Source organism: Cyprinus carpio, chromosome A23, assembly GCF_018340385.1.
Source record: "Cyprinus carpio isolate SPL01 chromosome A23, ASM1834038v1, whole genome shotgun sequence".
In the NCBI taxonomy this organism is placed as follows: Eukaryota; Metazoa; Chordata; class Actinopteri; order Cypriniformes; family Cyprinidae; genus Cyprinus; species Cyprinus carpio.
The window spans coordinates 18,506,381-18,529,610 of record NC_056594.1 but is presented as its reverse complement, the minus strand read 5'-3'; the positions used below and the strand labels follow the sequence as shown (position 1 = coordinate 18,529,610).

At 36.9% G+C, this 23,230-nt stretch overlaps 1 protein-coding gene across 3 annotated transcripts in view; it reads left to right on the top strand.

Annotated features, from left to right (window-relative positions):
* The window catches only part of LOC109076291 (SPRY domain-containing protein 3-like), a 56,021-nt gene that overhangs the window by 21,920 nt on the left and 10,871 nt on the right, over positions 1–23,230 (top strand). For all 3 annotated transcript variants that reach the window (XM_042713558.1, XM_042713560.1, XM_042713559.1), the window contains 2 exons: positions 14,619–14,768; positions 22,987–23,044. In XM_042713558.1, the coding sequence (XP_042569492.1) occupies positions 14,619–14,768; positions 22,987–23,044 (208 nt within the window). The remainder of the gene's footprint in view (positions 1–14,618; positions 14,769–22,986; positions 23,045–23,230) is intronic.

Genomic DNA, 23,230 nt, shown 5'->3' with positions numbered 1-23,230 from the left:
AATAACACAAGGGTGAGTATGATAGAGTTTTCGTTTATGGGAAGCATCCCTTTAAGTGCTTTGCTCTTGAAGAAGTGCTGGCAGATCCAAATACGATAACACTAATTTGCCCTGTAAGGCGGTTCTTCTTCTGTTCAGGTTTACATTCTTCGTGATCAGAGAACCACTCCTGTTTAGATAAGAAGGCATCACATTCTGGCACGCTGCTAACTGTCATCGTAGAAATCACAAACACACCTTGGCGTAATTAAATTTATTTATTGTCTACATCCTTTGTCATCCATCTTTATGCATGCCATAACAGGGAAATATTTTGGTGTGCTTAATAGTGCAGTTCACTGTTTAATAGATGGCGTGAGATGGATGTTTTTTGTGCAACACTTACAACATGGTCTTGGATCATGGAACTTACACTTGTCATGGCCTTTCCTTGTCCATCATGTATTTTTGAATGTTGATGCTAAAGTGGTTTTTATTACCATGAACCAAGACCTACCATGTGATCCTGTGGCTCAGTGGTAGAGCATTGCAATAGCAGCGCAAAAGGTTGTGTGTTCAATTTCCAGGGAACACACATACTGATAAAAAAAAATGTATAGCCTGAATGCACTGTAAGTCGCTTTGGATAAAAGTGCCTGCTAAATGCATAAAAAAAGTAAAAAAAAAAAAAAAAATGAAAACCCAACAACAATACGCAGTATTAGTAATTATACCAGAAAGGTGTGCTATTAAGAATTTATTTGGGAATGCCTTTTTTAAATTCAGTGGCTTCACTTAAATTCATTGAAGTGAAAATTAAAGTAAAAGAGAATTAAAGTACTAAAGTAGAATTACATTTATTAAATTAATATTTAAGGAAAAAAATAAAATGTGTATATATAAAAGGAAGTTATTGCTTTTTTTTCTGGAAGGATACAATAAATGGATAAGAAGACATTTACAATTATTCTAATGTTACAATAATTGTTAATTAAAGTATCCTGAAAAAAATGTATCCTGTTTTCCACTGAAATATTATGGCACAACTGTTGATTATAATAAGAAATTAAAATGATTTCTAAAGGATTATGTAACACAGCTTTGCATCAAAGGAATAAATTACATTTTAAAAGATATTAAACTAGAAAACTAAATTTATTTTGGACTGTAACAATATTTTACAATATTATTGTTTTTACTGTATTAAATGAATGCAGTTTTGGTGATAATGAGAGACTTCTTTCAGAAACAGTACAGTTTTTTTGTTCTTTGTATCATCTGGGTTATCATGCAGCTAGATCACTGCTGTCCAGATGAGATTGTTACTTTCGGTGGAAGATCCCTTTCACAGATGAACTCTGGGAAACTGAAGATTTGCTGACTCCTTCACTTCTTTTTCCAGTTAGCCTGTGTAAAGCCACTAATTAGCCCATTCCCATATCATTTAAGTGGTCTTTCTGGGTTATTCTGGAAATTCTGTGTTAAATTTAGCATTAGTCTTACTGGATCTGGCGACTTTAAACAGTACGACGTCTGCTGCTGTTTCTGGTCAAAATTAATGCATGAAAACATCATCACTTAAGTGCAGTCACAACATCAGCCAGAGAAAATTGCAATCAAATGAAATGGAAAATGGTGGATTAGTATGCTTTACTCAGATCCATAAATCTTTAGACTAACCCTGATATATGTTGCCAACATCTACAGCATGAGCAAAATTGAGCAATGAATTGTCACACATGGGTCACCCCGGTCTTTGTGTGTGTTTGTGTTATGAGAAGGCGTTTGGCTGCCTCTGCTGTGTACGTGCGGTTCTATGCGAAAGCACGGCAGAGATCAGTTTAGCTGTTACTACAGTAGAGCCTCTGCCCACCGACTAATCTCTCTACGGCTCTGCCGCCGCCAGACAGCAACCTGGACTACCGCTCGCACACATACACATCCACACCGACGGTGGCATGCACATACTCACTTCCACAGCCTTACATACTTCTTCATACTCATGCATGCACTCTCACTGACTCACACGCACACTTATGAGCTGGTTGGGAGTGATAACGTCTGAGAATGCTGCCTTTAGAGTGAAGATTTATGGTCAAACTCTTTGGCCTTTTGTCTATGAGGAACGTGGGTTTTTTTTAACGCTTCAACTTGGAGTGTTTGTGGTTTCGTCAGGCCTGGCAATGTTGCTGAGTGTCTGAAACTGACGGGGTGACTCAAAGGGTTCAGCCCATTACTGTATATTCCCCCGTCCCAGTCAGAGAAATTATTTAGTCTTAATGTTTTACACAAGAAAACGAATGACAGTCCTCAAGTCTTCTGGCACTGTAGATGTGACTGTGGCCTGGTTAATTCTGGTTTAAGCCGCACTTGTACAATTAAGCTTGGACGGGAATTCATTATTCATTATCATTATGGCCGGTTTACCACTAACCGCTGTCAGACGGTCTTCATAGTTTCATCTTGAATAAGCTACCAGGGACATCTGTTCCTGCTCTCCTTTTCTTTTTTTTTTGTGTAACATCCCTACAGCACAGTTGGATAGTTTTCTGTATTTCCATTTGGTTTGGAGCACTAGTTCATGTGATGAACATTTAGTGTCCATATCAGTGGTCTTCTTGGTCAGCCTGAGTTCATCTGTTTCCCACAACAGAACAGTTTCATTTGAAACTCGGTGTGGAACATCGCTTCATCCATCAAAGGGAACTTGAGAGTGTGAGAAAAAGGAAATGATGACTTATCTGAGGCAGGGAGAGGCTGTTAACCTGCTTTAACTTGTAATTTCCGTTACGTTTGCATCCTTTTTGATAAAAATCAAGATATGGCAGTCAAATGACGTGTAGGGCAAAAGGGAGAAACCCTGATGCTCAATATGGCATCAGAAATTCAATTTTAGCATGTTTTGAGCTCAAGAAACACAATTTATTCTACCATTTGTTGTCACTTTATTGCTTACTTGATCTAATATTATTGAAGCATAAACATTTTGGAGATTTCAGAGAAGAGCTGTATATATGTGTATATATATATATATATATATATATATATATATATATATATATATATATATATGTCTACATAGAAAAATGCTGCCTGGGGGTAATGCTTGTGTCACTTCTATGACCTTTTTAGTTTAAAGTTTAAACTAAGTCTCTACAGAGACCCTTGATTGGTTCAGGTCATTCTTGGAGTGTAGCTGGTGGAAGTTTAGCTGTTAGCTTGCTGTTGTTGGGAATTATGTTCATGTAACCAACTTCAGGAAGGCTTAGCATTCAGGGCTAGTTACTGGAGGCCTGCTGGTTTGATACCCAAGAGATCCATTATCACTGTGTTTTTGAGCAAGGCATTTAACCCCAAGTTAATCCAAAGTTCTCAGCTCCATTCTGTTGTGAAATCACATAAAAGTTGCAAAAACAAATTCCCGAGCCTGTCGGGAAACGGGTTGTTGGATTGTCATTGCAGGAGATTTTCAGGAAAGGAAGTATTTGTGATTGCAAATTGCAAACTCAATTCCTGGAGGGCCGGAGCCCTGCATAGTTTAGATTCAACCCTAATTAAACACACCTGATCCAACTAATCAAGTCTTTCAGGCTTATTTGAAAACTATATGGTATGTGTGTTGAAGCAGGGTTGGAACAAAACTCTTCAGGACTCCGGCCCTCCAGGAATTGAGTTTGACACCACTGGTTTACAGCAAGGTCCCCTTTGTTAATATTAGTTAATGCATTAGCTAACATGGGCTAACAATGCATATATTAATCTTTGTTAATTAAAATACAGTTCTTCATTTGTTAGTTCACAGCGCATTAACTAATGTTAACATACAAATTAGAAAATTGTACATTTACATAACATTTAAATAAACGCATCACTTTGCTTCAGAAGGCCTTTATTAATCCCCCAGAGCTGTGTGGAGTACTTTTTATGATGGATGGATGCACTTTATTGGGTATCAAAATCTTGACCACCATTTACTGCCATTATAAAGCTTGGAATAAAGAATATAGTCATATACACTAGGGCGGTGCGATTTGAGGAAAATATCTAATTGCCATTATTTTTTATTATTTTTTATTATTTATTTTTGACAGATATTCCGATTTAATTTGTGATTTTAATTTTGCAAAGTAAAACTTCAGCTTAAAGGAGTCATATGATGCATGGTAAAAAGAACATTATTTTGTGTATTTGGTGTAATGAAAAACACATTATTTTCCACATACTGTTCATTATTAATTCTCCTTTATGCCCCGCCTTCTGAAACACGACAATTTTCACAAGGCTCATCGCTCTGAAAAGTGAGGTGTGCTGTGATTGGCCAGCTATCCAGCGTGTTGCGATTGGCCGAATGCCTCAAGCGTGTGACGGAAATGTTACACCTCTTAACATATTGTGATGCCTTGTCCGGCCGGAGCGACGAGACAAAAACATAAAACCTGTTATAAACTTGATATAAACATGATTTCTAGTCGTGTTTTCTTTTGGAAGGAAAAAACAAAGTAGTTTTAGATTTTTATGTGTTTTAGCGTCACAAACCGGCTTGAATGAGCAGAGGTGGGCAGCTTGAGAACGGTGCGGCAGGCGGATTCTACGAAGGAGCGTACCTTGGTCTTGCAGCAACCACATGTGACGACCCTGGGCTGGACGCCGCTTCGTCCACGGTGAAAGCCGTTTTAGCTATCCACAGTTCAAAGTTGATGTATTTCCTCAGCGACCAGCACGGATCAGCTCCAGGACGAAGTTGATATTGTCCTCTTTGGAAGGGCAAACAAAGTAGTTTCGTTTTCACAGTGAAACACACAACGTCTGTACAACATGGCGGCAACGGCAACAACAATACTACAATGAGAATAAAAGGTACGCCTTCTTTCTTTGCGTGAACATCTGGGCGGCGTTATGCAAATCTTCCCACATACTGACGTAGAGATGTGGGGGCGTGTTAGAACGAGCCGTTTCAGGGGGGGCGTGGACGAGTCTCAACTTTTATAAAGAATGTCTCTTTGGATTTGAGACTTTAGACTTTGCAACTTCACAGATCTTCTGGGGACGTCGTGGCCTAGTGGTAAGAGAGTTTGACTCCTAACCCTAAGGTTGTGGGTTCGAGTCTCGGGCCGGCAATACCACGACTGAGGTGCCCTTGAGCAAGGCACCGAACCCTCAACTGCTCCTCGGGCGCCACAGCATACAGTAAATGGCTGCCCACTGCTCTGTGTGTGTGTTCACAGTGTGTGTGTGTGCCTGTGTGATCACGTCTGTGTGTGTGTGTTTTGGATGGGTTAAATTTATGGGTATGGGTCACCATACTTGGCTGTATGTCATGACAATTTCTTTTTTTTCTTTGCTTTTTTTTTTTTTTTTACTAACTTCTCTTAGCTCTATGAAAAGGAAGAAAAATTAAATTGCATCATATGAACCCTTTAATATTGTCAATAGTGTGCAGCACAGTAACTTATGGGTATCGTTACCCTGCTGAAAAAAAAAACAATAGAAACCATCACAGAAATTCTTATGGTTTCCATTAAAACAATTACAAAATTCCTTTTTGTAGTGTTTTGGACATTATTCCAATAATGAATTACTGTTGTTCTATTGTTTCCCATCTGCCAGATTACATACCACCAATAGAATCCATCAAATACCAGTAGACACCATTATAGTTTACATTAAAGCCAATATAATTTCCATTATAACCCTTAAATCCATTGAATTTTCTATTGTGTTTTGGGAGGAGTTCTATTGTTTTTTGTTTTGTTTTTTAAGCAGTGAATATTATAATTGTATTACTACTTTTACAGAATTTACTTAATTATTGAATTTCACAAGAAATATTAGTTTATTTTGTGTAAATAAAGAACTTTATTACTTTTAGTCAATTATTAAAGTATTACATAGGTTACGTAGGCTGATTTATTAATTTTTAAGTATTTGGGATTTTAAGAACAAGTGGAAAATGTGCTGAATGTTTCATTTCATCCAAGTGAAATTAGCAAAGCAGTTAGACTGAATTTTCACTTGTTTTAAATGTGGAGCCAGGCGTGAGTTGACACAGGTTGCGTGAGTGTGTCAAGTCTCATCCATGTTGCCAGATGCGTTCGTGGAGATGTGCGGTGCGGAGCCGCACAAGAGTATAAATGAGCATTACAAGTCAAGCTGCATGTGTGCGGCAAGTGTAACGTTAATCGGCTCCTCTGTGAGACGCGGCAGAGAGGAAGCGAGTATGAGAAGCATTCAGAGACACAGGCAGTGTGTGTGGTCTTCTGAATAGGGAATAGTGAACATGCATTATAAACTTCTTTTAAATTAGAATCTGTCAGGGAGATAAAATGTGCAAGATAATGTTCATGTACTAATAAAAACATTTAAGAATATATCTTTTTTTCTCCAGTACTGAAAGCAGAACTGATAATGGAGCTCTTGATATGTGTTGTGACACAGCTCTTGTAAATTAACGTTCCCTTTTTTGTTTGGTGTCTGTCAATTCGAAGCCGAAGTAATCTCATATTACACAAGTATTTCTTTAGTATTGATTTGCCTAACTATCGATCTGACCCTGTAGACACCATAATCATACACACATACTCTCTTTCCCACTTTCTGTTTTATTTGTATTTTTTTAATGGTGGGCGTTTACGCAGTTGTTTAGAGCAGAGCTGATTGGAGAGAACGGAGGTGCGCTCACTCTATTGGTTAGTAAGACTGCCACTCAATGCTGGCAGTCATGCATATGCTCTGGAACAGAGTAATGTCGTGTCCACATCGCAGGCTTTGCGATTGGCAAGATCACAACATCCCAAATCGCGATTGCAATTCAATTTCAATTAATCGCACTGCCCTAATTTACACCTAGGATTGAGGTTGAGTAAAGCATGGGGTCATTTCATTTTTGGGTGAACTATCCCTTTAACTAATAGAAAGTTTTACCAACTCAAATGTAAGAAATTATTTTTAACATCAATGACCCCTGTTTCGTTTTAGGGGTCTCTTTTTATTTATTTATTTTTATAGTGTTTGTCTGAATGTTTCTCACCATCTGGTCAGCAGTGAGTAACATGCTCTGGAGAATTGTATTTTTTTTTTTTTTTTTTTTTTATCAGTAAGCCATAGTTTTGGGGTGTTCACAGAAAGGTCAAGTATGTGGCGGTTTATTTTTAACTCCTCGGTCATTTCATCATGAACTAATCAAAAGGAAACCAAAAAAATGTTGTGGTTGATATTCTTCAATGTGACAGCTGCTTTTTTGCAGAGCCATCGAAGTATGCAAATGTCTTTTATCACGCTATGTCCAACAGCATCAGTTCCAGCAGTCCTTTGGTAGGAGTGAGTGATTATTATGGGGCAACATCTTTCCTACTGGTAGTGATGGTTAGATATATTAAAAGGTGGTGAAAGACTCCACAGACCAGGCCACCATTGAGATTTATTTTTCAGCTAAACACTGGTAGTTTTATTTTAAAGAAATACAAAGGCTCACTTTTGATTATAGTAAGACAAATACCAACGCTACAGTGACACAACTCTTATCATATTTCATAGGTAAATGATCGGATATGATTGATATTTGATTAGTTTATTTTATATTTGTTCTAATCAAATATGATTAGATATTTGCAGATATTTGTATATCACTTTTTGAGTGAAAAAAAGTGTCATGACCTCTTCGTATTGTTTTACAACAAGGACCAATTTGTTGACATTTGTAGTTAATACATTAACACATGCTGTAAAAATTTTTTTTATTAAATTAAGTGTTGTTGTATATTTGTATTGTTTTATGTTATATAAATAATATATTAATATATATAATATAATATATAATATATTTATTTATTTATTTATTTATTTTTTGCATTGAAAGCTTTAATTTAGTCATTAATACCTTTTTCACCCTCTCTCTATCTACATTGAATCAAACATCTGGCTTTAGTGCTACTCAAACACCCAATGCTATTATTGGCTAATATCTTAGGAAATAAGTATGAACGCTGACAATGGAGAAAATAATCCAGAATAACTTTGAAGGGTTTATAAATCTGTATTCAGCTGTTCGATCTAGCCCATGTAGCTTATGCCGCACCCTAAGCCATAAATATTAAATAGCTATCAACAGATACATTACATTACTTATGGCTTTGCTGTGGGGTGTAGTTATAGTTTTTAACACCTCCATCTTTCATTAACAGCTTCTTGGCAACTATTTAAACTGATTCACAAAAAGGACTATATTTGGCTGAGATACAACTATTTGAATATCTGGAATCTGAGGGTGCAAAAAAAAATCTAAATATTGAGAAAATCGCCTTTAAAGTTGTCCAAATGAAGTTCTTAGCAATGCATATTTTTGATATATTTACAGAAGGAAATTTACTAAATATCTTCATGGAACATGATCTTTACTTAATGTCCTAATGATTTTTGGCATAAAAGAAAAATCAATAATTTTGACCCATACAATGAATTTTTGGCTATTGCTACAAATATACCCCAGCGACTTAAGATTGGTTTTGTGATCCAGGGTCACAAATAATTCAAGATGAAATGTCAAGCAAGTTTATTATCCCACATTGATGTGGACAGGCATATTGTTAAATAATCGTAAAGTTGATAATTTACCCAAATTCTGTCATTATTTTCTCACCCTCATACTGTTCCAAACCTGTATGGACTAACTTTCATCTGTGAAAAAAAAAAAAAAAAAAAGATATTTTGAAGAATGTTGGGGTCCGGACAATTTTGAATCCTATTTACTTTCCTTTTAGGGGCAAAAAATTACTGAGACATTTTTCAAAAACTATTTTCTTTTGTGTTCCACGGAAGAAAGTCAGTCACACCGGTCTGGAGGCCCTTCCACATGAGTAAACGGTGACGAAATGTTCATTTTTGGGTATCCATTAAATCTTTTTTTTCCTAATGCTGGGCTCTTTCTGAAAGTCATGCTGGTTTCCACAGCCAGCAGCAGCACAATTATCTTAATCTTTTTAACTTGTCTCGGTGTCTTAAAAACGTGTTAGCGAGGTGCTCCGTAACGGTCAAAGACATCCGTCAAGTGTGCATTTCGCAGAAAAACAGTTTAAAACAGTGCAGACTGACATGTTTTTGCAGCTAGATGCAGCAGAGTGGACGTGACGTGCTGAACTTCTTTTAAAATGAAAAACAAGGCACAGAGATGAATGAACATGTCTTACGTGAATGACCTGAAGCAGTACTTTTTTTGTGCAGGAAAAGTGACTGTTCTGCACCATCTTTATTACTTCACTGACTGGGCACCATTGAGGAAGTCATAGAAGTGATCATCTAAACATAGAAAGTAGTGTTTCTGTGGAGGTAGTTATGTTCTGTTGTGTTCAGTGAAATATCACAATGTTGCAGAAGAGCTGTTTTTAATAGCTTCATATAGTTTTGAGTTCTGCAACAAAATTTTGCAGGCATTGTAAATAGTGTAGCAATGTATTAAGCACATCTCACACAGAATTCACTTTCAAACCAATAGTCTTTCTGTTGGTCAGTGCCGCAAATTCTCATGACCAACTTGGTTGAATCTGGTGCAAAGTTTTTATGTGGAAATCTTTAATGCTCTCAAGAAATTTCTGATCACATGCATTCCTGAAATGACTGGATTTTCTCCGGTAAAATTTGCTGTACAGCAGTAAATGTGATTGCACCATTACAATGTGTTATTATAGTACAATGAACTAGCAGAACAAATGAATGGATGGGGATATTCCTGCCACATCTTGTCTAAAAAGATTTAGAAATTGTACAAGGATACCATGACTCTATCATAGATGATTTGAAATCATTTTGTTTTGCTTTTTTAGGACCGTCTTGAATAGTGACAGGAATTCCCAGAGCTCCACAAAACGGAGTCTGCATGTTGAGGCTTTTAATATATTGTTTTGTCAATTAAACAAGCAGCTGAATGCCAAGTTCAACTTAACACTCTGAAGAACAAGGTGAATTAAGGATAAATTGCATTTAGACAGACTCTGAGTAACCGCTAGCCGACAGACAGCTAATAACAACATCATCTTCAGCGATTTCGTCTTCGGCTGTCAAGACATAGACCTTACTTCAAAGACTGAAGGCAAACATCTCAGCGGCTTCACTTGTGGGCGTCTCCCACTTTGTTTCCTCAGCCTTTTTCACGTTCTCCGTACTGTGATATGAAGTTGTGGGACTCGCTCGCAGTGTTGCACCTGTTGCCGGGGCAGCAGGTCAACAAAACAAGCTGCCACCCCCACGCAGGTCTGGTGATGGTGACGTTCGAGAGCATGTTGGATCTGTCAGCACTGTCATCCGAGCATGCTGGGAGCTGTTGAGAGTCGTTAGGAGTGGTATAAAGGTAGACAACCTCCCCATTACTCAGCATCAAGGAGGCAGAAAGGTGTGACTAGGTGCAATTTTGCCTCCATCCCCAAATGCGCAGGCAACCGTCCTGGCACGAAAACTTGAAGAGGTTGATGTTGAAAAGAAGAGTCAGGTGGAGGCAGGAAAAAAAACTACTGTTTTGCATCTATAAAAAGCAATCTACGATTAATACCACTAAATGGATATCAGTTCCTCGGTGGGTGCATCCACCCGTGAGTCTCAGGAGATGAGGAGTGAATGTCTTCGGTTCGAGAAACACGCATTCTTCCATATTGAACACCAATCAGTTTAGTTGGATTGATCAAGTCTGCTTTGATCAAAGCAATGGCTGATTGTTTTCAGAATTTTGCATCCTATTTTCTGCACTTCATCAGTGGTTTTGATGTCAGTGGGGGATATTTTTGGACAACTGACAGCAACCTGGTCATGTCAGTTTAAAGGCTGCGTTTGACTTTTGCATGCACGCTTCCATGTTTTTCAAAATGTCCAGTTATTACCAGCATGTGGTTGTACGAGCCCCCCTGTCAGAGTCTCCGTCTCACCTGCAGTCATCTACATAAACAAGGATACCAAAGGTTGTTGTAGATGGCATTGGCAAATCTTTCCACTGCCCCAATAAAGCGCTGATTCTGACATTGTAAATGGAAATTTTTAAGTAATTAATGACAACCAGTTGAAATCTGAAAGTAATCACGATGCTGTGTTGGGAGTTTAGAAGCTGTGCTCGCAGAGCTGTTGGGCCAAAAACAGAACGTGAGAGAGAGACTGGCCTTTTTAGGCATCATAGCCATGTGATGCCCAAAAGTGCTGTTTAGGTTGGCAGCTCACTAGGTTTTAACATTAAACTTTCTTTTTTGATTGTTCAAAAGTCATATGAACATTTGAAAATGCATAGGATGCCCAAAAATGCTGTTTAAGTTCTAGCTAGATTCTATGCTAGGTTCTCAATTGAAGTACAGCCAATGACACATGCCAAAAAAACTGTCTAGGTTGGAATCTGAGGTGTTAAAGTTTAATTTGAACACTTGAAAGTGTCGTCAAAAATGTCGACTAGCTTTTAATCTGAAGTTTAATGATGTCTAGGTAGTAATGTTGTCTAAAGTACCAACTTTGGTACCAGTCAGTACTAAAATTAAAAAAATGTCCATTTTCCACGAGCATTTTGAGCGCTGTTGAGCGGATTCTTAAACACCGAGGATTGGCCATTGTGTTCACGTGCTCAACAGCAATGATCCCTGCAGCCAAGCGCAGACATGTCTGTTAAGCACAGTGGCCAATCAGCAATTTAAGAATCCGCTCAACAGCAATTAAAATGCTTGTTGGAAATGGACATTTTTTAAATTTCAGTACAGACTGGTACCGAAGTTGGTATAACTAAAGATATAATTTAGTTTTGGTCTTTTAATTGATTGTTCAGAAGTGCATATGTCCAGAGCTAAGACGGCAGTCCATTAGGTTAGAACTTTGCTCACTTGAACAGATACATGCTGTAGGGCTGGGCGATAAATCGATTTTATCGATTAACTCGAATGTGTAGTTTACATCGGTTTGTTTGAATGAAAATCGGTTTTCTTTTTAACATCCACCGACGCTCCACTCAGGGCTCCGTAGTTCCGAGTGGGCTCAACCCTCCCACCGCGCGTTTGTCATAGAGACATGCTGCCGAGCAGAGTATGTTTCTCCGGAGCGCGGAGTAGAGCGGTGTGATTTTGACTGGAGCGAGGAGCGGAGTTTTTAAAAGTCGGAGCGTCGTGGTTTTCACTCGCTCCAGCACCGCTCCATCACGAGTACAATTCATGCCAACAACCCGTAATATAACTGCATATTTAGCAAAAATTCACGTTAAACATATTTAGCTATAGCTTGATACAGATGGATCTCTCAAATCAGAAGATTATAATGACAGCAATAACCGAGCGGGAAGTTACAGGCTAGTTCTCAAGGAGTTTGTCTGTTCCTTTTACTGAATATTTTCGGCTTAAAGCATGATTTAAATAGATACAGCATATTCACACACAATCGCTTTCGCAATAATGCATTCAAACAAATGTAATCTTACAGTACTTCATCTGTGTCTGATTTTGAATGATTTTGAAATCTGTAAGAAATGCATCGATCTGTAGATAAAATAACTGACGAAAATGAACTGCTGTTTTCATCACAAACAAAATTTGCACAGCAGAAAGCAGCAATTATACCTTTTAATGCTGACAATGTTATTAGTTTGGCATGTGGTAGGAAAAAAAAGTTTGCACACAATAGCCTAATCCCCTTTGAAACTCTACTGTTATTTTACTTTTTATTTTAATATAGGCTACATTATGAACATAACATTTCAAACATACTGAAATACTTTAGCCACGGAGCGAAGGCGGAGCGGTGTTTCTGGTATCAGTGAGCGTGGAGTGATTATTAAATGCTCGGAGCGTGGAGGGAAATAGTTGCCGCTCCACTCCACTCACATACTCTGCTGCCGAGTGAGAGAGATGTTTTGCCCTACAAAATGAACAAGACCCGCGGCAGCACAAGCACAGCACATCCGCCAAAAAGCAACCTGCAGCAATGCTCGTTGTGCGGCTCACCAACAAACAACTCTCGCGTCCGGTGTAGTTTACAAATAATTATTTATTATCTATTTACAAATAATTTATATAAGAAAAAAATGACTCACTGTAGTTGCCAGTTTTAATCTTAACAGCTCTTAACGCTGAGTGGATGGTTAGATGCATGATGGGCTAGTAATAAATAATAAAAAAATAATAATAATAAAGGTCTTTCCAGCATTAAGGTAATAACATTACTGCTTTTTTTTTTTTTTTTAAATCATCTTCTTGGTTATAAATTTGACTGGTAAATAATAAATAAATAATTATATCAAAACTTGTTTTGATCAATTTCTTTGTCATTTGAATATTGTAGGGGGGCAAAAAAATCGATTTATATCGTAAATCGGATTTTTGGTGAAAAAAATCGGGGAATTTTTTTTTTTTAGGTCATATCGCCCAGCCCTAACATGCTGCCTAAAAATGTCATTTATGTAGGTAGATTTAGAGGTTTACCCTAAAGTGTTTGACTTGGCCTATGAACTGAATGTTTTAGTGTACATTATGCATCACAAGTTCGAGACAGTCTATGGGAGATGGCTCACATTTGCATGAATGGCATTTTTTGCAACACATTGTTACGCCATGTCAAAATTGTTCCATTGGTAAATTTTTCTTTTCATTTGTAAGGCTAGGTGGGGCTGTCGATACCACTCGCGTGTCTGTAGTTGAAAGCCCATGCCCCACCCTCGCTATCCCATGAATTAATTGAAGACAGGTCAACCTTTCTTGTCTTCCCTAATAATCTTATTACATATTTCTTTGCTAACACACCTGATGGAAAAAGTCAATCTGAAGATGTGTCATCACTGCTGTGCGCTTGGGTTTGCCCATACTTGATCTCATTTCTTGTAGATTATTCTTCTAAATATTCTTCTCTAAGTCCCTTGAGCTCAAAACCATCACTCACTTTTTCTTTATATATACACAATGCCATTCGAAAGTTTAGGGTCTATAAGATTTAAGATCACAGAGGCTGTTTATTTGATCAAAAATACAGTAATGTTGTGATATATTACAGTTTAAAATAACTTTTTTTTTTATTTTAATGTATTTTAAAATGTATTCATTCCTGTAATAGTAAAACTGAATTTTCAGCATCATTACTCCAGTCTTCAATGTCACATGATCATTCAGAAATTTGCTTCTCAAGAAACCTGATTGGAAATGTTGAAAACAGTTGTGCTGCTTAAAACTAAAACTTAATTATTATAATTTTTTCATTATTCTTTGTAACAGTGTAAAGTCAGTTTAATGCTTTTGAATAATTTAATGCATCCTTGCTGAATTAAATTAAAGTATTAATTTCTTTAAAACCAAAAACTGAACCTCAACAGTAGTGTGTCTGAACATAAAACTCGAAACCAGTTTCACAATGACTTGGCATAAATCAAGATCTTCCTTTTCTTGAAAAACTGAGGCTTATGTTTGCAGCACAACATATCCGATTTCCCAAACCTGCTCACAGCCAGGCTGACTATTTTTATAGATACATCTGGTTTATGCCAAGTTAACCTTAAACTGACCAGATTATCCACCTGACAAGATCCTGTTTATTTCTACATGAGCAATCGGTTGAAAACACAATATTAAAACACTTATAATGATATGTAATGCACTATAATGTATCTAAAGTAAGTCTCATTAAGTCTGTGATGTTTTCTGCCATAGCTTCTGGAATATGTCGGGAAAGGGAAGAGCATCATGGACGTGGGTCTGGCTCAGGCCCGGCAGCCCCTCACGACACGAAGTCACTACTTTGAAGTGGAAATTGTGGATCCCGGAGAGAAGTGCTACATCGCCCTGGGCCTGGCAAGAAGAGTAAGTCGTTTGCTGTATTGTTCCTCATTTTTGAGTTACTTGGTTTAAAAGCATCTGCTACACCAGTGAATGTAGGGAAGTGCATGCACACATGGATGAAAATTACCACAGTGTCACACTATGGAGGTTAAATGCATTGCAAATGCTGGTTAGTGTTTGTTTTTAAGGTATTTTTGACAATAGTATAGTCTTATAATCAAAAATTCCCAGTGGTTTTTATGGTCAAGGCCTGAACAAGATCCAAATGCAGCTAAGAAAGAGAGTTTGATATTTAAAATGCCCTGAGGTGCAGAATGCAAATAGAACAGTCGTTTGAGAGAGTCCCCTCAAACGCACAGTTCACTCGTCTGTCATGATTTACTCATCTCCACGTCGTTCCCATTTGACTTTGTGTCATCTGACAAATGGTGACCAGTGGCTGTCAAGCTCTAAAATGCATCATAATAGATTCATAAAGTAGTCCAAATGACTCATGCAATATTACTAGTCTTTTATTAAAACCTGTCTTTGTACAAGCAACAGACCAATTATTTCCTAAAAAAAAAAAAACTCGCCTTGGGCATAGCATTCAGATCTCAAAATGTCCTTAAACCCCCGTTGTTTCACAGTGTGACAAAGTAAGTTTGCTTAAGTATTATTTTATCCCCATATATATATATATAATATATATATATATATATATATAATATATATATATATTAAATATATAAGTCTGACCAAAAGTTTGGAAACATTACTGAAAAGAAACTCATGCACTGATTTGATCAAAAATTGAAAAAAAATGTCAGTGATATATTTGTTTTGTTTCCAGATTGCACACCATTATCATTTTTTTGTGAATCTAAGCTGCATTTTTAGGATCAAAAATGATCCTTTAAAATCATTCTAATTGATTCAACAAAGTTGGAAATAGTTCTGCTGGCTTATATTTTTCAGAACATACCCGATACTTTGATGAATAAAAAGTAAAAAAAAAAAAGGGCCCAAAAAATGTAATAATGTAATGTAATAACTGGTCAGTAATTTGGCTTCATGTTTTTTTTTGTTCTTTCTTTTTAAATAAAATCAATACTTTTATTCAGCAAGGATGTGTTAAATTTAAAAAGTGAGCAGAAAATATATTATTAGAATATGCAACTTTGTTAGAATTTTTTTTTTATTTTTAAATGCAGTATTACCTTTTATTCATCAAAATATATACTGTTTCCAACACTCACAATAAATCAGAATATTAGAATGATAAATATCATGAAAGACGGGATGTTACATGTGACATATATAATGATGCTAAATTAGCTTTGCATCACAGGAATAAATTATTTTTTTAAAGTATATTCAAATAGAAAACAAAGTTTTAATAATATTTCACAAAATTACTGTTTTTTTCTGCATTTTTGATCAAATAACAGGCTTGATGAGCAGAAGAAACTTCTTTCAAAAACATTAAAAATAGTAATGTTTCCAAACTTTTGGTCTGTACTGTGTATATATATAAAATTAATTTATTTTTATTTCAGCTCTAGTTTTAGTTTATTTATTTCCATTTATTATTTTTAGTGCAACATTCTTTTATTTTATTGTTTAGATTAAGTTTTTCTTCTAATATCCAGTTTATTTTAGCTGTATTTCAACTAACAAAAAAGTTTTCAATGGTTTTAGTTGTAGCTCACAATAATAACCCTAATATACAAGGTTGAGTAAATGAGTTATTTTATTTATTTATTTATTTTTTTGGAGTGAACTATTCCTTTAATCGGGAATAGTTAAGGTGGGAACAGGAACGTGACCACCGTGTTCTTCTCTCTTCCTGAATGCTGTACAAGAACATGAGGAAAGTGTAATTAGTCTCAGGTTGGGAACTGCAAACAGTAAACAAGCCTGCCATGTTGAGTCGTGCGAGGCCGCTGGTTGCTCAGAGAAACGTAAAGCAATTAGTTTTTTTTTTTTCAAATTTTGACGTTTTCTGGAACTTTGCATCTGTGTTTCATTAAGTATCAAATATCAGTTAAAGCATAGCTGCCTAATTACTGTTTACTCCCATTGGACATGTACCGTGTTCCCAGCATCCTGTGTCTGGAGAGACATTTACAAACAATGTGGTTGTTAATTGTTACAACATCAAGTGTGCGTGTCACCTCTGCCGTTTGAGGAACAGCCGCGGAATGGCAACCAGCCTAAGTAATGGCAGGATCTCAGCTGCGGTGGGAACATCAGATAGGCCGAATTATAAGATAGTTTGCTCTCTGACAGTCCCAGTTTGTTGTATGAGTATGTTGGCGGATGTGGGGAGGAAGAGCTGAGCTCTTATCTGCGATCAGTGAACCCTCACCCCCTGTGAACGGGGACTTTAGCTGGCTGTACAAGCTCATAAGCATGCATCCGGAATATACACTGGGTTGCTAGGATGCAAGACAAAGATTTTCTGGGTTCTAACGAGGGGCGGCGGTGTGTACTGGAGCCTCAGCGTCCACGTCTGCGTGAATGGGTTCGACCCTTATCACCTCCTGACCTTCCCTTCTCGCACCAACCCTTTCCTCTGCTCTCATCCGGCACCACGGTTTCAGCAAGCTCTCTAGCACTTCCCATGGAGCGATCGAGAGAGTGTGTGTTCCTGAAAACCCTGGTGTCCTAATTTATTTTGGAAAAAAATCACATTTCAAAGTGCAGATCAACTTTTGAAGTGTTTGGCAAGAAACACAATAGTCCATCTGTCACCAATCCATCTGACGGCTTCTGGCGCTCCATTGTATTTTTTGGGTGTTTCATCAACTTTGACCACTTTTTTAAGATATTAACAACTGCCTTGGAAACATTTTGCGTATAAAAAATATTTTTGCTGCTTTCCAAATGTCTTGTATTGGTAGATTTTAATGTTTTAACCTTGTATTTGTCTTTTAACTATTGAAATACATCATTTAAATATGAATTGTTACATGTTTAAAACAGGTAATCTAAAAGAAACAAACCTTTTAATTGTTTTATGCATACGTATTATGTATACACTACAGTTTTAAATATTTTTTTTTTGTTTTTGAAAGAAGTCTCTTATTCCCACCATGGCTTATTATTTTTTTTTAATAAAACAGTAATATTATCAAGTAGTAATACAATTTAAAATAACTCTTTAATATTTGAATATATTTTAAAATAATTTATTATTGAGCAGCAGATAGAATATACCACTTATGCCTGGTTTTACTCTTGACTTTTAAGAGTTCACTTTCTAAAAGTACTCATAGTTTATTGTTTCATGATGACAGGAGCTTGCACAAATGCCATGCCCAGCGCCCGTATTGTGGTGGTTGAGGGCAGGTACTCTCTTGGCCTAATCTCTGCACTATATGTCATGTAGAGATGTGCATCTGCCTCCACCGGCAGCCTCTCTGCTACTTGTTGTCTTTGCCACAGTGTGGAAATGCAGGCATCTCGAGTATCGCACATAAAAGCCCCGGGTGGATCTGATAGCACTCTGCCATGGACACATATGCTACTGTTTGTGTTTCTTGGAAGCTCGATGCTTCTCTCTAATGGCTTTTGCAGTCTCCTCGGGGGGGCCAAACCGCTATATGCATGAACAGCTCCTCTTCTCAAACAGGACTATGTGGTATATAATTTCATTTGACGAACTCAAAAAAAACTGTTATGTGGGTCGCTGGGCCGAGGGGGGTGATTGATGGCTTGTGTGCTTTGCGTGGCATGCTGAAGTGTCTGTTTGCTTGTGTGTTAATACACTGTACATGATATGGAACACAGACGTAATGCGCTTTCATTTATCACGGTGTCAGGGCGCAGATGTAAACTCATTCGAAATTAAGTAATGTTTGCAAACAGTTTACTTTGTCATGTGTCATTCCAGGGAACGCCACTACATTGTCTCTACATGTTTAGAGCTGTTTGTCAGATTTGCCTCAGGTATCATCATCATCCCCGCGCTCTCTGTTGCACAACTTCATTGTCTCGTCCCGAGCCGAGTTAGCGCTTCACTACACCAGCGGACTGAGGGATGTTAAACGTGTCGTCTTACTTTCTTAGAAAAGGATTTTGTGGCTCTCGTTTAAATCATTTGTCAGTTTTAGGACAGGGTTTTTTGAAAGTGACAGTGAAAGTGAAAGTGACGTGACATACAGCCAAGTATGGTGACCCATACTCAGAATTCGTGCTCTGCATTTAACCCATCCAAAGTGCACACACACAGCAGTGAACACACACACCCGGAGCAGTGGGCAGCCATTTATGCTTTCTCCTCTTTCTTATTAGATAAACAGATTTAAAGATCTCGACTTCTCGACTTGAACCATAACTCAAGCCTCTATTAGCCTTAACCAAAACACATCCCCTTGTAATCAACTAGCCGAGATTACAGAATGCCAGCACATGGAGCTGCTCACCTGTGTTTGACTTTTCTTGTTGTTGTTTTTAAAAAAAAAGTAATTTTAAGAATTGATATTTGTTTTTAAGTAAAACATTTTATTAAGTAACATGTAATAAGTCATTGCACTATAAAAACATCCTTTCACGTTTCAGAGCTTAAAACTTCCTTGTTAGTCCAAAAACAGCTTTTATTGAAAACAAGATCAGAAAACGATTTTACACATTATGACATAATAGTGTGACGAAAGCCCGCCTCTGCAGATTCAGATCAACACCTACATCTACATCATCACGTCTTTGGCCCCGCACACTGAGAAGGAGAAAAGAGCAAAACAGGATCACTGGACTAAAAATACCTATCTTCCAAAGGATCCTAATCCTAGGAAAGTGGCTATTTTTTTAATGATGTGTATGTCTCAGTAGATCATTATTTATTGTTGTATTTATTTATTGTTGTATTTAACTGTGGATTCTTTGGTTAATCAGTCACAGTTTTCAGCGCAGGCTTTGCAAACAGATTTTTGATGTAAGATATGGACCTGACAGTAATGCCACAACATGTAAGGCCATGTGCCCACCAAAGCTCTTTTTTCCCGAGGCTGGTGTATTTTTATTTTTATTTTTTTCAATTGTTTTCAAAGGTAGTGCCACGTTTTTTTTAAACGGCAGGGGCATGATGAGGTGCTGAGCACTGTGCGATGGGGTTTTTTTCTTGGCGCAGAGAGTTGAAGAATGTTTGACTTTGGGTAAAACAGCACTCATCACTGTCACTTTTTAGTCAGCCATCCAATCACAATAGAAGATGGGCGGGACAAATTCCACACTGATCAACCACCACATCCTCCTTGTACAACAGCGACAGACAACAAGAAGCAGCACAATAATGGAACAAATTCATTTAAAACGAGGGCCAGAGCAAGTACTTTATATTGTGTCAATATTTTTATATTCATAAATAAACTATCTACAACTATCTGCAGAGTGCCTGGCATTTTCAGCTGGCTAAAAACGCTTTGCTGGACATTTGGCCTGAGTAATCATGTTCATTCTAATGCCTAATCAGTGATTTCTGATATGTAATAATTTTTGTACAGTCAGATGTTCTTTGTCTCAAAATCATTTATTGCTGTTTATGTGTCAGTAAATCAAGCCAGTGACATAATGGTCAACTACTCATTGTTTCTCTTAGTAATGTGAAAACAATCTTTACAATTTAAAATTTGATTAAAATATATACTGAAAACGTGAAAGAACGCTCCCTTTATAATCGCTGTAGCTGTCAGTCACACAGCGTGAATTTATTATCAATGACGCAGTCTAAACTGCACAATGAATCTCTTATTTACGTTGTGTTTGCAGTTAGTTATGATGAAGATCACTGCATTTGTGCGCTCAACAGTCTGTCATTGGCTACAGTGTTTAGCGCTGCAACCTATCATGCAACGGGAGTCGATCTAATTAGGGTGTTTTCACACTTGGTCCTTTTCAGGGGTCTGAGCACGGTTCGCATGATACTGCTTAAGTGGACCAAAAAAGGATCCGAGTTTTCTTTCAGGAGCTGAGATAGTGTGAACACAAAGAAAACTGGGTCCTTTTTCACTTGATCCACCTCTTGGTCCACTTAAAGGGTTAGTTCAGCCAAAAATGAAAATTATGTCATTAATGACTCACCCTCATGTCGTTCCAAACCCGTAAGACCTTTGTTCATCTTCGGAACACAGTTTAAGATATTTTAGATTTAGTCCGAGAGCTTTCTGTCCCTCCATTGAAAATGTATGTACGGTACACTGTCCACGTCCAGAAAGGTAATAAAAACATCATCAAAGTAGTCCATGTGACATCAGAGGCTCCGTTGGTTTTTGTTAATGCATTGAAAATGCATTTTGCTCCAAAAATAACCAAAATGATGACTTTATTCATCATTGTCTTTTCTTCCGGGTCTGTTGTGAACGCGACTGCTGTGACTGTTGACGTACGACGCTGCTGACGTTTTTTCTGGTGCGCCCAATAACAAAGAAAACACGTCAGCAGCGTCATACGTCAGCGGCGTCAATGCAGTGTTGTGAACGCGCTCACAACAGACCCGGAAGAGAAGAAAATGATGAATAAAGTCGTAATTTTTGTTATTTTTGGAGCAAAATGTATTTTCGATGCTTCAACAAATTCTAACTGACCCTCTGATGTCACATGGACTACTTTGAAGATGTTTTTATTACCTTTCTGGACGTGGACAGTATACCGTACATACATTTTCAATGGAGGGACAGAAAGCTCTCGGACTAAATCTAAAATATCTTAAACTGTGTTCCGAAGATGAACGGAGGTCTTACAGGTTTGGAACGACATGAGGGTGAGTCATTAATGACATAATTTCCATTTTTGGCTGAACTAACCCTTTAAAGGTGTCTGGGTTCGGTTCTTTTAAAGAGGACTTAAGTGTGAAAATTCCCTGAATGTAATGCAATAATCAACACTCTCCATGATTAGTTCATCTTAACATCTAAAATAGTAAAAACATAGTACAAGGTTTTGAGAGAGCTCCACGTGTAATACTTATTTCAGATGTTAACCACTCATAGCAATGGGCGTTTCCATTGAAGTCTCCCAGCAGACACGTCCCATCAAACAGAGCATTCAAATTAGAGGGCTAAAATCAGGGTAGAAAATGTCCTTTTATTTCTAAATTATGACAGTTTTTGATGTAAAAATCATACTTACATTATAAAGTGCACCTCAGGAAACTTTATCAAATAATTAAAAAAAATGCCATTCATGACTCTCTAATGCTTCCATAAATAACTATTAAAATTCACCATCCACAATATTATGTTACTGTGGCTACAATTAGTCGTCGACATACACTTGTGTTTAAAAGTTTGGGGTCAGTAAGATTTTTTTAATTTGTTTTATTTTATTAAGACATTTTTATTATTATTTTAATTAAGAAATTACTACTTTTTCCACAAAGATGCATTAAGTTATCAAACTGAATTTTAAACAAATGTTATGATCAATGTGTTCATTTTTTTTTCAGCATCAATAAATGATGTTAACAGCAATTAACGTAATTTAATGATGATTAAAAAATGAGCACATTGAAGCATTTGTTCAAAAGAATTAACACTTTACAATAAGGTTCAATTTACTAACATTACTTAATGCATTAGGTATGAACTAGCAATTTAAAAACGCTGTTACAAAATATAAATCCTGATTAATGTTGATTTCCACATACAGTATACATTTTAAGTTGTGTGATTTAACACTAATGTATTAAGAAACATGAATAAACATAAACGACATGTTACAGCATTTATTCATGTGAATCTGATCCCTAATGCCTTTACTAATGTTAACAGATTTTTTTTGAAGATTGTAAGGTGTATGATGAATGCATTAAGAATGTTTTATAGTACTTGTACAAGATTCAAGTGATTTTTGCTACAATTTTTGGTGTAAACACGCTGTAAAGGTCTCTTCAAATGACAACAGAGAAATACAAAAATATCTTTCCTTGTTGATTAACTCTGAGCCATTCTTAGATCTTATCAAAATATTGGCCGCTCCTCGTGTTTCTGCTGGCATGGTGTATCTGTATATGAAAAAACATAACCTTTGCTATGTGACAGCAACACTTAAACCTAAAACAATGAGCTGTGATGCTGTAATTGTTTTGTGGCTATAGAACTCAATCGTCTCTCCACCACATTAATTTGAAAGTGTTGAGTGAGATTGTTAAAAGTAAAAGTGTGGCAAGTTCTTTACAGTAAATCCATCACTTCCATTGGTATCTGTAAAATCAGAATTGTTAGAATACCTTTACTTATTCTTCCTCTCTTTTTTTCAGGATTACCCAAAGAACAGGCATCCGGGATGGAGTCGAGGTTCTGTTGCATATCACGCAGGTGAGTTGTTATACGTTTTTAAAGTTCAGTCTTTTGTAATGATAACAGTCTGTATGTTTACCTGCATTTAATTTTCGTGCTACAGCAGGCTTTTGCATAGTCGGCCAGAATCTTACTGTAAAAAATAACGTAGCAGAATTTTAGGTTTAATGGATTGAACATAAATTTACAGTTAAAAAAAAAAAA